General features: G+C 41.4%; 1 protein-coding gene across 4 annotated transcripts in view; it reads right to left on the bottom strand.

Moving 5' to 3' along the window:
* Nucleotides 1-2,590: 2,590 nt before the first annotated feature.
* Nucleotides 2,591-16,648, bottom strand: part of Wwc3 (WWC family member 3) — a 108,370-nt gene continuing 94,312 nt past the window's right edge. For 3 of the 4 annotated variants that reach the window (XM_050121011.1, XM_050121010.1, XM_050121014.1), the window contains 10 exons: nt 16,130-16,216; nt 14,993-15,185; nt 14,469-14,636; nt 13,992-14,143; nt 12,076-12,241; nt 10,841-11,005; nt 9,093-9,185; nt 7,257-7,484; nt 6,517-6,644; nt 2,591-5,154 (listed from right to left, as the gene is read on the bottom strand). In XM_050121011.1, the coding sequence (XP_049976968.1) occupies nt 5,088-5,154; nt 6,517-6,644; nt 7,257-7,484; nt 9,093-9,185; nt 10,841-11,005; nt 12,076-12,241; nt 13,992-14,143; nt 14,469-14,636; nt 14,993-15,185; nt 16,130-16,216 (1,447 nt within the window). In that variant the 3' untranslated portion in view covers nt 2,591-5,087. The remainder of the gene's footprint in view (nt 5,155-6,516; nt 6,645-7,256; nt 7,485-9,092; nt 9,186-10,840; nt 11,006-12,075; nt 12,242-13,991; nt 14,144-14,468; nt 14,637-14,992; nt 15,186-16,129; nt 16,217-16,648) is intronic. The other variant, XM_050121012.1, reaches the window with a different exon arrangement.

Consider the following 16,648-nt stretch of genomic DNA (forward strand, 5'->3'; position numbering starts at 1 on the left):
AGTCTTTGCAAAAGTAAATAAATAAAAATCTCAAGCTGGGATCATCATGGATTAGCCATGTGACCTAAAATCTAATGACACGTGTTCCTACTGGAGACAGTAATACAAACTAAGTGACATGGGGATTAGGAAAGTGATTAGAGGAAAGCTGTTAGAACAACCACTACAGAGGTGTGCATGTGGGTTTGTGTATGTGTGTGCCTGAGCAATTGCATGCATGTGTGTGTGCGCCAGCATGAGCACACACTGTCTGCAGAGTTGGGGATTAAACTGTCAGCCTTATGTATGTGACACAGCTGGTTTACTGCTGAGCTACACTTACAGTCTCTCAGATATATTTTTATATTAAAAAATCAAGTGAGTTCACCCACTGAGACAGTTTGCCTGAGCTAATGGGAGCTCACCGACTCCAACTGAACTGGGAATGAACAAGCATAGAATCAAATTAGTCCCTCTGAATGTGGTTGACAGTTGTATGGCTGGGGCAGAGGGGCCACTGACAGTGGCACTGGAATTTGTCTCTACTACATGTACTGGCTTTTTGGGATCCTATTCTCTTTGGATGTATACCTTGCTCAACCTAGATGTAATAGAGAGGGCCTTGGACTTGCCACAGGGCAGGGTGCCTTGTCCTCTCTTAGGATTGGAGGGGGTGGAGTGGAAGGGTCTCTGAAGGGAGTGAGAGAAGGGGACGGAGTGGGAATTTGGGTTGGTTTTTTTTAAGTAATAAAATAAAATAATAAAAAGAGAATATAATGCTGTAAAAAATAAAAAAATAAGTGTAGAATGTTACTGTGAAAGGGAAAAGACTCAAATGTAATTATGCACATATTTGGGTACTTATATTCATGTGTACTTATCTGTATATATTTATTTGTGTGCAGATAAGTGTGTGTCCACAAGCAATACAAATAAAAGATTTTAAAAATGATTATCTATAAAGAAAGAAAAGAAGGCAAAAGGGCAAAAATAAAAATAAGTCTTCTTTGGATAGACTTCACATTGCATATTTGTCTTTGGAATTATGTCAATATTTTAGATAGTTATAAAAATTTTTAAAGTAAGTTGACTTTACATTCCTAGCAAGACATACTTCAAGGTTGAAGAGACTGCAGAAAAAATCCCAAATGGTTTCTGTCAAGTTGGGAGCTTAGGTCCCAGCCCCTCACATCTATCCCAGCCCCCAGACCTGGTCTGGACTCCAAATCCCAGCAGGCCAGGTCCTGACTCCATCCCCGGGGAGGGAGGGGTCAGGACCACTTTTTTCCCCAGGGTATTTAAATGAGCTCCCCAAAGAGGAATGCGTGGTCTCCTTGTTCCTGAGGCTTCCTGGTTCCCCCTGGGGGGGGGGGGGCCAAGAGCGCATAACTCCCATTAAACCTGGATATTTCTTAATTTGGCTTGATTGGAAATTTTGCATCAGCAGGGAGCTCATGTTTCTAGTAATTCTATTGTCAGTAGAATTGTTGGTCTTATTCTCAAACTTGTGTGCATGCATTTGCATGATATAGGTTAAAATAAATAAGTAGTGGTGCGATATTCTAGCACTGCCATTCATTTTCCCCTAGGAAACCATTTTTAAAAATCTAAAAATAGGATCTGCAGAACCAGCTCAGTAGTTAAGAGCATTGGCTGCTTTTCCAGACATCTTGAGTTCAATTCCCAGCAACCGCATGGTCGCTCACAGCCATCTGTAATGAAATCTGGTGCCCTCTTCTGGCCTGCAGGCATATATTATGAATAAATTAATTAAAAAAATAATCTAGAAGTAATGACCAGCCTAGTAGCAATAAAGACCTCTAATAACAAAATATGTTGCCCTGAGAAAATGGTTAGGTCCAGTCCTGGGGCAATGAGTTGTGCAGGACAGTGGTGATGAGGCCATTTCAGACTACTAGGCTCAGAATAGAAGGACACAGAAGCTGGGCAGATTTCTCAAGTCAAAGATGGGTGAATTTGAGCACTAGGGACAAATCCAGTGCAGTGAAACACTAGGCAGTTTCACATACATGTAATAATGACGGTAAAGATCTCAGAAATAAACAACAAAAACAAATTGCTTACCACCGTATAGTGGTAGTATGATTTGCTTTTTTGAAAACCAGTAGGAAAAAAAATCAAGCATTTATCATGCCTTTCCCACGGAAACTGTTTTCACAGGGTATCCAAACAGGTAAGCTTCTCCTTTAACTATTTCAATTCAGGATTAAAACAAACAAAAACAAACAAACAAGCTAGACTCAGAAGATTACCATTAACTAATCTTTAGGGGACCACTGGCTCTAGGTCTTATCAACAGTAGTTGACTTTACAAAAAAGTACAAGATATTGTAAGTCATGAGATGGTGATCGTATGGAAATCTTACCAGTCACCCCTCTCAGAAAAGGAAAGAAATGAAAATGAACTTTAGTGTGATCAAGCTTCCAGATTTGACTACAGTTGGGGAGTGGCTTCTTCTGAGTTGAAACAGTCAATCCTGGAAGAGTGAAATATGTACTCTACCACTGATCTAAATTCCCGGCACCATTTTTTCATTTATTTAAAAGACTCCATTAAATTATATATTCTCAAAAAACCACAACCCACACATTTTAGTTTGTTCTTAAGGCAGGTTAGTTTAATTTTATAGAAGAAATACTTTCAAACGATACAGATGACACAATCATAGAAAACAGAGACAAAACAAAGAGATGAATACTGATTCTAACTTATTCCCACAACACAAGGTTACTTATTTCAGCAATAATCACCAAAGTCTGACAATGCAATTATTAGATAAAGCAGAAAAACCAAATTCCCTTTTATACTTGGTGCTGTTTCAGAGACCCTAGTGGCAGAATTTGTGTTGTTGCTTGACCAGAGCTGCCCAGAGACAGTAGTTTTCTTTCTCACCAGGCTAAGCATACATACAAACTCACACAGCAGATGGAAACCTCCCCCAAACCCCTAAAGCCCACAGCTTTTCATTTGTCTGAAGTGGGTAATATATTCTGGGCATGGTCGTTTTAAGATGTTGGCAGCTGCTAGAAGGAAGCAAGTGAGGGTGTTGGGTACCATGTCTGGTAACAGCTAACATGCAGCAAACAGTCCCTATAACTAACACACCTGGACAATTCACCTTTGCAAAGCCAGATGGCAGGGAGAGATATTAGGGAAAGGTGTCAAACGCAGGTGCTCCTCCCTAGACTGATTCCAAAGCAGGGGCTGCATGTATTTCCTATCGGGCATGAGTAGGAAGACAATGTTCCCCACAGAAATTGGTATAAGGTAGGCAGTGATATTTCTGAGAAGTATGTCTGTTTTTTTTTTTTTAGTTTTTTTTGGTATTGGCACAGTAGGTTTTCCACAGCTGCTCCCTAATTTGAGCTGGTAGAAAAGCTACCTCATTCCAGGTAGAGAGTGGGCTGGGAAGAGTTGTCTCTGTGAGGCAGTGTCAGCCAAAGTTGGCTCTGGCTGGAGGTTAAGGTCCTAATATTCTGCAGGCATGGGAGTGAGTCTGCCGAGTAATGCTGCTTGCTACTGGCAGTGCTTTAAGATTGGCACCTTGGGTCTCTACCGCTATTATAGGTTCGTACAAAAAGGAAATTGGTGGGGATGGGGAAGCAAGGCTAGAAACAAGAATGCATAGCAAGAGATGACAACTGTATAAAACAAGGTTTTCAGTCTTACCACCACTGACAAATTCCATTGTCTGTGATTGGTCACATGTCAATGAAATGCTTTTACAAAATTCATTTTTAATAAATCAAAAAATGAAAGTAGGTTATACAAGGGAAGAGGTTATAGGATGAGAAAGGAGACCTGATTAAAAGGGGGCATTTCCAAGGAGGGACAGGAAGATCTAGGAAGAGAGTTCTGTTTTCTTTGACATTTCCTGTGATTACTTCATTTATTCATTCAAGGCCTCAGAAAGAAAACACATTTATGTAGAATAAATGTGTGCTAGGCAAACTAAATTGTTTGGCATTTATAAGAATCATGGCATATTTTTATTCCATTAAATTTTCCCTCATTAGCTAGCTCTAAGATTCCACGAGGAATATTGGTTCACTCCAATATGAGAGAAGCATTCTGATGGAACTCAAATATTCTCCTGAAATGACTTGCTGGGTAAGCCATGTTACCCACATGCCCTTCTCTCCACACACACAAAAAGCACCTTCAAAGGTTACGTCTCTGCCTTTAGTAGCTGCTGTATTCGTTCTTTTCACTTTCCTTCACAAAACAGTAGGGCAGTGGGAAAGTATTCCCACCCTGCTGTCTGTCAGACCAGTCAGAGGTGGCAAAGGTAGCTGCACATGCTGTGACAAATGTAAGCAATGTGAACAGCCACCAGTCACCAGTGGACAGGTAGGCTGAAACCTGGGATGCCGGAGGCTCTGTTGCCAGCTTCAGACTTATGGTAAGCACAGAAAGATGCATTAGATGATAACACAGCACTAAGGAGCCATCAGTGCCCAGCACACTGAGCCCTACAATGCATACACAGCTTGCATAGTATGACTGAACCACTGCAGTTGATATTTTAACATAACACACAGAAAGTGAAAGTGTACAATATACATGGTAAATGCACCTATGAGAAACTGATACATGTGACAAATTCAGCACATAGTGTTTGCGTTTCAGGTGTCAGAAACAAAACCGGCCCCAAGTTCCATTCTACTGCATGACAAATACTGAAGAACAAAATTTCAGTCTTAAAATACACCTTAAAGTCAGTATTTTCCTTCAAGGAAAAAAGTACTATAAATAAATTACAATACAGTGAATTTGCCTGAACTCACTTCGTTTCTGTCTTCCAGCCTTTAAGTCAAATAAAACAGCGTAAAAACTGTACACTCTTAACATGATAGTTGATCTTTTATAAAATAACCTGTCTTCAGAGATGTCGATTTCACAACAAGGAAAAACCAAGCCCTGTTGCCGTCACTATTATAAAATATATATGTATAGATATATGTTTTTTACAAAATGTGTATATTAATAGCTTTGCACAAATATTTTAAAGACAAATTTAGCTAATCTAAGAACTTCATGAAAATAAAACAGGCAGATAAATACTTCATGTGCACAATGCACTACATCAAACGTCGTCAGCTGGGAGAGGAGGTATGTTAATCCTTGGTCTCGTAAAAAATGCTATCTTCTCCCTAGGATTGGAAAGAATTATATGTTAGAAGTGGTTCTTAAAAGGCTATGGTTGTAGCTCAGTGGCAGAGTATGTCTAGTTTATACCAGGCCCTAGAATCAATCACCAGTAGCAAAGGTGTGTAGGGGAGGGCTGAACTTAAATCACCAGTGATTTAAAGCCTTCTGGTGTGCTTATCTTTAGTGGCTAAAATACTAATTAGAATGTAGTAGGTGCACAGGAAATACTTGTTCTATTAAGAAATTAATATGAATTAATTCAAATTAGTATGAATGAGTTCTAAATCAAATTTAGAGTAAGAAGTTATACTAAATGTAGTTATGTCAAGAATATGAATATTAAAGATTTCAAAACATTAAGGCTGAAAGTCAAACATAGCATTTAGCAATAAAAAGGGCTGACAGAGGCAAATGTTACAATATGGATGACCTGCAGAAACCTGATGCTAAATGCAATGAGCAAGACTCAGAAAACTACATGGGGCATGATCCCATTAATAGGAAATGTGCAGAGGATGCAAATGCAGAGAGACATGGAGCATGCTGCTCACTGCTCCTTGGCAGGGCTCAGAGGGGGATGGGCTTGACCACCAAGAGGATATGAAGCACTTTTCTTTGGGGATGATGACAGTGTTTAAAAACCAAATGGAGGGAGTCGTAGCAGCATGACATTATTGATGCAGCAAATGCTATTAACTTCTTTGTTTTCAATGTGTTCATTTTATACTTTTTGAATTTCACTATAATTTTTTACAGCCACAAAGAATACAGATAGAATGGTGCAATTAATTCTTCCATAAAAACTTTACTTGCTTTTACAGGTAAACCCAATCTATGCAATTAAAATCCAAGACAATAGTGATTCTAATGTGGAAAAGTACATGTTGACAAAAGCTTGATCCTGTGACAACAAGTCTTGATCACTAAATTATATGATATACATTTTTGCAGTTTGTAGATTTTGTTTTAGTTAATTAAAAAGGAAAGGTGACAAGGATGTGTGTATGTATGCAAATTAGTTACCGACAGTAGCAAATGTTCAGAAAGCAGCATCTGGTTACTAAAATAGAACAACTGGGTGAATTATAGATAAAACATTATGTTCAAATAAGTTAACAGAGTATGTAGCATCCTGGGATATTTTAATTTTTAAACAACAGACTTCCACATTATGATTACAGGTGACATAAAAAAGTATAAAATATAAAAATTAGAAGAAAACACCAAAATGTTATTAGTGGCAGGACATGCTGCTTACAGTAGATACCTGATGACTGTGCCTTTTGTATTAACCTATGTGATGTGCCATGTGATAGGAAAGCAGTGAGCTGTAATATTGGGCACAGGGTCCACTTCCCCCCTACCTAAAGGTCTGCACTTGGATAGGCTCCTTATGGTTCTGCCCTCTCAGCTGGTAGATCTCTTTGGAAGCCTTCTTCAGCATCTTCTCAGCTACTTGTTCTTGATGGTAGTCAAGTTTGGTCTGTCTTGTCTGCAACAGAAACATTTAATGAGCAAGACTTTCTACTGCTACCTAGAAAAAAAAAAAAAAGAATGGCCAGGCAGTGGTGGCACAGGCCTTTGATCCCAGCAGCCAGGAGGCAGAGTCAGGTGAATCTCTGAGTTTGAGGCCAGCCTTGTCTGTTACACAGAAAAACCCTATCTAGAAATCCCCCCCCACACACACACCCAATAATGACTGCCTTCACTTCTATGCTTGGAGTCCAGAAGATGCAACACCAGCCACAAAGATCCTGAAGAAAAGCCAGCCCTTTCTGTAACCATAGGAAATCTTCACAGAAATGCCTGTAGGTGGTTGCAGTGGCTGAAACCAGGCCTGCCAGAATGTGGCCCCAGGACATTCTTCACACAAGGCAGGGAGGACCTAGGGGCCCTACACTCACCTGAGAGAACCTCTAGGTGTCCACTGGTACCACCATAAATGTTCATAGTAGGGGAGAATGTCATAAAACAAGTCCCAGGATCTTTTCAATTACTACATCATTATAGGAACACTCACAACTAGAGCTCAGGTAGGCAATCATGGATAAAAACTGCTGGGGAGTTCTAAAAGGAGTCTAGAGCAGGCCCTTGGTCCTCTTACCTGTCTTTCTGCTTCCTTCAGTAGGCTACGGAACCGCTCATCTCGGAGCACCCAGTGTGGGAGGTCAGTCTGGCCCCGCAGCTGGGCATCTTCCAGACGCTGCCTCAGATCCCGGAGGGTTCCAATCTCCTCATTCAGCTGCCGCTGCCGAGTCCTGGAGGCCTGGAGGTCCAGCTCCAGGTCCAGGGAGGTACGGGCCATGAGCTCTGCCAGAGATGACCTGCAGGGCTGTGGAAAGCAGGCAGGGGGCACCATTGAGCTTGCACACGGCATAAGGCTGGTGCAGGCATCACTTTCTGGAAGGTTCTTCCACAATTAACAGGAGATGGCTATGATACAAGAATTTCTTTAAGCACAACCTATCCCAAATCCACATTAAAAAAAAAAAAACTAGATTCTGGAGCCAGGCAGTGGCGGTGCACACCTTTAATCCTAGCACTAGGGAGGCAGAGGCAGGTGGATCTCTGTGAGTTTACGGCCAGTCTGTTCTACAAGAGCTAGTTCCTGGACAGGTTCCAAAGCTACAAAGAAACCTTGTCTCAAAAAAAACAAAACAAAACAAAACAAACAAACAACAACAAAAAGATTCTGGCAAGATTAAATCTCTACTTCAATATTAAAATTAGGAACAACAAACCTTTTTCTTTAATAATGGCCTACAACTGTATTTGTAAATATATACAGCAACAGACCCTTATATATGGAGCTGACAGGATAAAAAATGAACATACTTAGAAATGCCATTTCAAAATGTATGTCCAAAGCAGCAAAATGTGCATTTTCTTTGGTTTTTAGATTTCATTTTTGACTTACATCTGAAAAGTACAACTGGCAATACACAAAAGTGACCTTAAAAATTAAGTAATGTTTAAGACAGAGGGGAAATACTAAATACATAAAAACAGGAAAGTCTGGTGTTTCTGGCATCCAAAGGGTCAAGGTCAAGGATGGTACTCAACAAGAGAGCATAGGACAGTAACAAAGAATGACTCAGTTCACAATATTCATGCTGCTGCTGTTCAGACACAGCTTCTGCAGCACAATCATATGCTTTCTTAGATTTCTCAGTCTGAAACTAATCTGTATACCAATATCACATGGGAATCTTGGATTTTTAAAAATATTTATTCCAAAGGATGCTTGCCCAGAAAAGACAGGGACTTACCTAATACCTTACAAACTATAACTTTTAAAGCTGGCATGGTAGAAAGAGAAGAAAAAAACCTTGGCAAGTAAAAGCAATGAAAGCTATAGGGCAGTTCTTTGTAGAAGCATGCTGTATGCTGAGAAACTCAGATCTAGAGGTTGGAGAGATGTTAAATATTGAGCACCATGTACTGCTCTTGTAAAGAACCTGAATTGTGTTCCCAGTACCCATGCCAGATGGCTTACAACTGCCTATAACTCAGTCTCCAGGGCATCAGGCACCCTTCCCAGGATTCTACAGCATGTACACTCACCTACGCACATATTCCCACCCGTGACATACTCCCACACATATACACATAATTGAAAGTAAAAATAAATCATAAAAAGAAGCCCAAGTTTGCCAACCCTTTATATAATTTTCTGTCAAAAATGAAAAATAACATCATGTAGAAATGATTATTCATTTACTACAACTAAGAAAATAATGATCACAAGTGATATAGAATCAAGAAATGTTAATAGCACTATGCCACTATTACATTTTATAAAGAAGTTACAAAGAAATAAAAATATTGTCGTTTAATTAATGTGGCTTTAACCATTTGCTAAAATAATACGTTTATAAAGAGGATTATACAAATACAACAGAGTGAATATAGACTCCATATTAGTTTCTGTAGCACACACCTGTTTGTAGCGAAGGGTTCGCCTCTCCAAAGTATTTCGAACAAAGTGGGACTTCCTGGGCAGTGTTGAACTGTCACTGTCACTACGATAAAGCTGCACCAAAAAATGATATTCAGAAACAAGTTATGAGACATTTTATATTCATTCACTGTGTATCCCAAATGGGATTCTTTTTTTTTTTTTTTTTAACTTCTCCCAGGCATTTAAAACTCTTGACCTAGAGAAGAGAGTTAAGGGAAAACAAAGACAAAACCACAACCGAAACCAAAACGAAGCAAACAAAACTGCCAACCTGGTCTTTTTTCATGCTTGTCAACTTAACCACATTGACTTTCTACACTGATCAGATCAACCATACTTCTGTGCTATCCATACCAACTACAATTTGATATTAGGTAAGATGCTTATAAAAGCAGGTATTGCCTTCAGTATGTTTCATTGTTTAGCAATCATTCACATTTGCTATTTATTTCTGGTTTTAGTAAAATGGCTTTCTGGAAAAAGAGACTCATTCCTGGTAGAAGGGCAAGCCAACATTCACCAAGCCCTGCTGTGTGAGTCAAGGGAAAGGTGTGGTTTCAAAGAGGAAAATAAAGAATACTTCTTTATGGGAGCCCCTATGGATTTCATGTAGTGATGGACCAATGCCTGTCTATGTGAGTGCCCAAGTCTTGCCTTCCCAGTTTTATTTTCTGTACCAGTTTACAGCAGATATTCAGGAAATGCAGTGGTAGAGAAGCTTACTTGCCCTGTGGTCATACCAACATGCATGTAAACAGCAAGGCTTCTAACACCATCACCAATAAATGCAGTCTTTTTTTAATGCAGGGAACAGAGCTCAACCAAGCAGCTGTCAGTCTTCCTCTAAGCAGCGAACTCTGCCCGACTACCACCCAATTGTCAAAAAGCACCTGAATCTGCTTCCTGGTGGTTCTGCCAGAGCAGAGGCTACAAATAGACTATGGGGATGGTATTTAGAGGAGTATGTCCAATGACCTATATGAGCATCATGACCATTTTCTCTTAAAAACCCTTTCACTGTCCAGATCAATGGTGTTATTGTCATCCTGGTCCTGCCTAATCAGCTCAAACTCACTGTACTCCTTTCAATGACTACAGTAGCTTGGATCACCTACCTGTGGGTTCTCAATCCATGTACACATCAGAACTTCAAAAGTTCTAATTCTTATGTCCCACCTGTGTCAGTGACAAGTGTCTAGGAGTAGGACCTGGGTGTCAGTATTTAGTAAAGCCTTCCAATTTGATATGACTGCGCATATCCACCATTCCCGAAAGTATAACGAATTGGAATGCACTCCTTAGAGCCTACAGGCTTCAAATTCTGGTACCTTGCTGCTCAGCCATTCAACCATGCTTCAGAACTTCTAAGGAACATGCTAGTACAACCTACAGATCTCTATCCAACTCAAGACTGTCCCCATTCTGACTTGCTGTTTTTGAGGCTGATGTCACAACATTTACCTTGCCTCCGTGAGATGGAACACATAGAATAGTGAAAATCTGTGGGAGGTAGAATTCAGAGGAAACCCAGAAATCAACAGGCTCAGGGCCAGGTGGCAAGCTGAGTTCCTAGCACTCATATCTCCAATCATATATGGTGTTCATTCATTCATTGGTATGTCTTGTGAGAATAGGCATGTCTTTTAGCAGAGATAGTAAAAATGAGAACTTGACAAAGAGAATGAAGAAGAAAATATTGCAGACAGGGTAGATGAATTTCAACTCACCCTGCAAACATACTGGCTTCTTGCTCCTGGTGAGAAGGTCTGTGAGCGCACAATGGTGCTGCTGCGGACGAAGGGAGATCCTCGGGCACGGTGGCTAAGCCTTTCCTTGTGAACACTCACTGGTTCCTCTAGCAAAAGGTCTTCTGTGGTGGTCTCTTTGTCAACCTAGGTAGTAGCCTTTTTGTTACTCCCATAGTACAAATGATACATTTAGTGTGAACAACCTCCTCTCCAAAGTTTCCTCTTGCTAGTCTACCTGCCTTTTTAAAACTACCATGCAGAAGAGCATTGTAAGAAGGTGTAGCAGTTCGGTTTCTCACTCCTTACACCTATTCAACTCTGTTTTTCTATTTTTGGAGACAGAATCTACGTAGCCAAGACTGGTATGAAACTCACTGCATACTACATGTTGACCTTGAACACATGGCAATCTTGCTGCCTTATCCTGCAAGCGGTGGCATGAGAAAACGAACCACCAGAATGCACTGGAGAAATGCCAGGCTATTTTCCATAGAAATCACCCCATCTCACAACCTAATCCTTTCCCAAACATAAATGTAAATAAAGAAAGGGGAAAACATCAACACGCCTCTACAGCCACTCATTTGGTGGCTACTTCTCCAGGTTGTACGCAGTAGAAGAGCAGAAATTCCCGGAAGCCTGGTCTAAAACACCTGTTCTAATCTGCTTCACCCAAGGGGAGGGTTCATACTGCTGTTTCAGGCACCTTGGTGGTAGCATGTTCAGAATATTTATCTGCATAGTTAGGATAATAGCATTTAAATGAGGTATAGATACAATGTCAATTGCTCAAAACATATTTGTCCCTGAAGATGAGAAGGGACCACCACAGAATGGTGTAAAGAGCTCCCCTTTTATGTTACAGCTCTCTTTTCCTTGTAATATATGGGTGATGAACATTTATGTAAGACCTGCTGTGCCCACGTTAAGTACTTTCAGATCTTAGGCAATGCTATTGTTCAGCATTTAGTAACACAGAGCCCTTGCTTAGCTATTACCTTCCAATGCCACACATTTCCATTGCTATTGGTGAGCACATGTTCTACTCCTACATGTAAGTATGCCAATCTAGCTTCCTACACTGCACTCGCCTCTCTTCTACTCTGTCCCTCACACTTTCCATAATAAGTATTGGGACATACCTCCCCTCTCCTTCTAGGACTGGCCAGGTACTGTACATACATTCAAAGGTCCTTTTGACACTTTCTACTTACCTTTAGAGGCAGGAGTTGGAGTTTCTCAGGGTTGTAAGAATCTACCTGGCCAGTAAACACATGCCCATGGATGGAGTCCATACCAGTGTAACAGGAGTCTGGGTAGTTGGGGCTGGTCTGGGTGCAGTTGCTACAGCCACTATCAACTGAGTCAGCCTGCCAACTCCTAAAGGTAAACATTGCAATAGCCCATGAAAAGTTCATTAGAGCTGATTCCTTTCATAGATGTCTGAAGAGCAGAGCAGCAGAAAGAGCAAAGAAAACCTGTTTCTGTTCAGTGACTAAAGACCACTGCTGTTCTCATAAAGTAGGACTATTTCTGGTTTCTAAGGAAGACAGTACTTATATTTCTCTATCACCCAACTGGAGTCACTTAAGGTACCAAAATCTCTAGCAGAAAATGCCCTCAAATGTGCTGTCTAGCCATTAACAGAATACACTATTCTTTTGCCAGATGCTCCAAAAGCACATTTCTGTCTAAACTAAATTCAGGAAAAGTCAGGTGAAGAAACTTAACTTCACAAAGACAATATTCTTCGGCTCCATAGAGGATCAGTCAAACCACTTCACCAGAGGTGCTCATTCACCTGAGCTATTCATCCATTTCTCACAGGCCTTTACAGTCAAGGAGTCACTAACAGGTCACTTCAAGCAGTAACAGAAAGAGAAGCTGCCTGCTTATGTAATAATATGCTTCCACGAGGAGTGTGTCCAGAAGAGGAAAGTTCACAGAGGCAAAATGAATTTGTGTTAGAACAGGGTCAGAGGGAAGGAGGAATGGAGATGACTGATAATGGAGGTGGTGGATGGTATTTTCATTTTATGACATTTTTCTTCATAGCTGAGTTTGGTTAAAACAATGGGGATGTTCTATCGGGAACTCACCAAGGCCAACTGGCCTGGGTCTGAAAAAGCCTGGGATAAAACCGGTCTCACTGAACATAGCGGACAATGAGGACTACTGAGAACTCAAGAACAATGGCAATGGGTTTTTGATCCTACTGCAAATATTGGCTTTGTGGGAGCCTAGGCAGTTTGGATGCTCACCTTACTAGACCTGGATGGAGGTGGGTGGTCCTTGGACTTCCCACAGGGCAGAGAACCCTGATTGCTGTTTGGGCTGACAAGGGAGGGGGACTTGATTGAGGGAGGGGGAAGGAAATGGGAGGTGGCGGTGGGGAAGAGACAGAAATCTTTAATAAATAAATTAATTAATTAAAAAATTAAATAATTAATTAAAAACATGGCATACTGAAGTTATACATCAAATTAGTGAATTGCACACTGCAAATTGCAGATAAATGAAATCTCTATAAGGTGGGTTATAACAACAATGGAAGTGTAGCTCAGTGGTATAATACCTGCCCAGAATGTACAAAGCCTTAGGTTTAATTCTCAGTATCGTAAAAGAAATGAAACATAGAACAAAAAGCTTAAAGAACTTTGAGTCAGGGATAGTGGCATATGCCTATAAGCCTAGCACTCAGAAGGCTTTGGCAAGAGAACTCCAAAGCCACCTTGGGCTAAATACTAAAAACCCATTTCCAAAAACCAAAATGGGGAGGAACTTTGTTATCATTAGTCTCAGCAGAAGGGAGTCCTGAAAAGAAATCCTGGAATTAAAGGAAGAGGACTGGGCACAGAGCTCTGGGTATTTCTCCAATTCAGATCACCAGGAAATTACCCACCAGAATCTGGCTCCTGAGCAATGGTATGGTAGCATCACCCAGAACATTCTAGAGAGGCAAAGAGGAGAAACACAACTTGCATCTATAAACACTCCCCTGAGAGCCATGTTGACTAGCACTGGGAAGACTAACCTGTCTGCAAGAACTTCATTTCACCTCCCTAAGGTACTGCACAGAGAGTTCTGCCTCTTACTGTGGCCTTAGAAGGGCAGGGGACTATTCACTCACCTCTCAGATACAGCCTCTCCCTGCTCTTCCTTGCGCTCCATCTCCAGAATCTCCTCCTCAGTATATTCTAGCTTTACACGCTCCTCTGCAAGCTCTTTCTCCACAGCTCGTAGTTGTGCTGTGGTTCTGGCCAGCAGCACTGTCACTGCATCCTGAAGAAGGAAAGGATGCTTCAGAGAACCAGATAACCTCTTGGCCACACAGGAGAACAAACCCTAGCATTCATAGCAACACAGTGTTCGCCCCGTGCCTACAGCTCCATGTCCACAAATTAGTACAAATCATAAACATGTTTGCATTAAAATTTGTGTATGACCATGTTCTCATCTGATTCCTTCCCTTGAAATTCCTTCAATGATAACACATGCTGACTTTTAGTCTATAAGGAAACTTCTTAGAAATGAATACCTGGAGCAAAGCCAGTCTTAAAGTCAAGAAAAACAGTCATAATTGGCTCCTTGAGCCAGGGCCATGTACCGTCTTTCCGGAGCTTGCCTGCGTGGTGTCCTGTGTGGTACTCTCCAGAACTCGCACAGGTTCTTTTGGCCTAGGAGGCTCAGGGCTGGCAAAGACCTGTACAGGATACCAGCGCAGCTGCATGTCGCTTGAATTGTCACAGTCGGCCAAGTTTATCTGAGCAATGCCCTGCATGGGTGTTAAAAATAAAATTCAGATCCAGTCTTTTATGATGTCATTTCATAACTGTGGTCCCTTAATATAGAAAATTTGACTGCCAGAACCCACACAGTAAGAGGAGAATGAAAATGTCCCTCTGACCCCCACATATGCACTGTACCACGCACGTCCTCACTCCTACTCGTCTCACCCCCATACAATGTACATACAAAACATAAGTGAGGAAGAATAAAAAGAAATGACAGATGAAATTAGGAACAAAGAAGCAATGGAGGGAGAAAGAAAAGACGAAGAGGAAAAGGGAAAGGAAAAGAGGGGAAGAAGGAGCACCAGAAAAGCTAGCGAAGCGTTGCTGCTACACATACCAGCAATTCTTCCTGTAGCTGAGGATTCACTGAACACACGTATAGCTGCAGTGATTTCAGTGACAACATGCTGGAATGCACAGGGATTCTGAACACTTCATTAAACACCAGTGGAGCTTGGAATTCCAGAGACTTGGAACAGTAAGTGTTGGGAGTGCCAGAGTCGAGTGGGGGCAAGTAGACGCGGATGTGGCTGGGAACAGAGGGGAGGAAACATGTTGGTAGGCAGCATGGACTAATATGCACACTTGTTGGTATGACAACAGTGGTGTGGTTCCCAACATCCATGTCCAATGGAGCTAATACATCTCTGTAGATTAGATGGAAAATGCCTGACTGGCCAAGATAAGACTGGGGGCTGTGAGGTTCTGCTGGACACTTGGCTTCAGCAGAAGCTCTTCTGCTCTTTCCTCACAGTTCTAGAATTCACAGACATAAAGCCTGTTTCCTGTGCTTTCTAGCCACAGCCTGGAACTTGGCACACAGTTAAGAGGGCTGAAGTATTTGTGACCACTGCTGTGTGTATCACCAAGTGAACTGAATCCCAATGTGGATCCCCACGTTTACAATGCTAGTTCATAAGGAATGGATGGGGATGAGTATCTTAGGTTTGATTGGCCCATTATTGGCAGCCCCCACCTGAGTGAGACCCTCCACAAGTACCCACCTAGGGACAGAGAGCACAGAGAACCAGAAATTCTACACTGAGACCAAGGTCACCAGCAGACTGCCAAATGGTCCTAATTCCCATTTCTTGTTACTGTCCTTAGCCAAGGGTTCCCCAAATCTTGTCTCAGGCCTCTTGATACAAATCATGGGATCACAGAGTAGAATGGGTTTGCACCTTCACCACTCTGCCCTTTGAGAATATGGTAATCTTCAATATTACTAGTGGCAGCAAGACCACTCCAAATGCCTCAACTAATTAACTAGGCACATATATAAATATATAGTCCTTTGTACTTTACACAGATGTTTTCAACTGTTTTACTGAAATTCATGGTCCCAAACTGCTTTCCTCTCCCCAGTCTGCCAAGCAGAATAGGCAAAGAGTTATTTCAATGCAGAGGAATGCCGAAGGAAGGTCATCATCACTAGCAATGCACAGCCTCCAGCTCTCCAATACCAGGAACTTACATTTTGCAGTCTTCCTTCATCACCGGCCCAGCAAGGTTCCTCAGTTGCAGCACATGCACAAGGAGATATTCATTTGTACTGTCATGCCTAGAAAATAAAGTTCATGTTCATGGGCTACAAATTCCCCATGGAGGAAATGACCCTGTGATTCAACTGCAACAGTGGCCACAGACTGAAAGACACTTTACCCTATCCTATCCCTAAGGGACATTGGTGATATCTTGAAGCATTTATTATTATCAAAAGTGCAAAGGGAGTGTCAAGTGGATGGATGTCAAGGACATAATTGAATACCCTACAGTGTACAAGATGGGGAACCATAGCAAAGAATGGCCCACTTCTAAATGTCAACAGTTTTAGCACTAAAACCTGGAACACAATAACAAGAATGGACAATCCAAAACTACAGAAACCTGAACATCCTTCTCTGCCAGCATAAAAATCATGGCACCTGCTTTTACTGAAACTGTAAATTAGGGCCATTGTTACAGACCACTGGATGACCTACCTATTCTGGGG

The sequence above is a fragment of the Alexandromys fortis genome, unplaced genomic scaffold (genome assembly GCF_014885135.2).
Source record: "Alexandromys fortis isolate MF-2015 unplaced genomic scaffold, M_Fortis_MF-2015_v1.1 scaffold_192, whole genome shotgun sequence".
Taxonomy (NCBI): domain Eukaryota; kingdom Metazoa; phylum Chordata; class Mammalia; order Rodentia; family Cricetidae; genus Alexandromys; species Alexandromys fortis.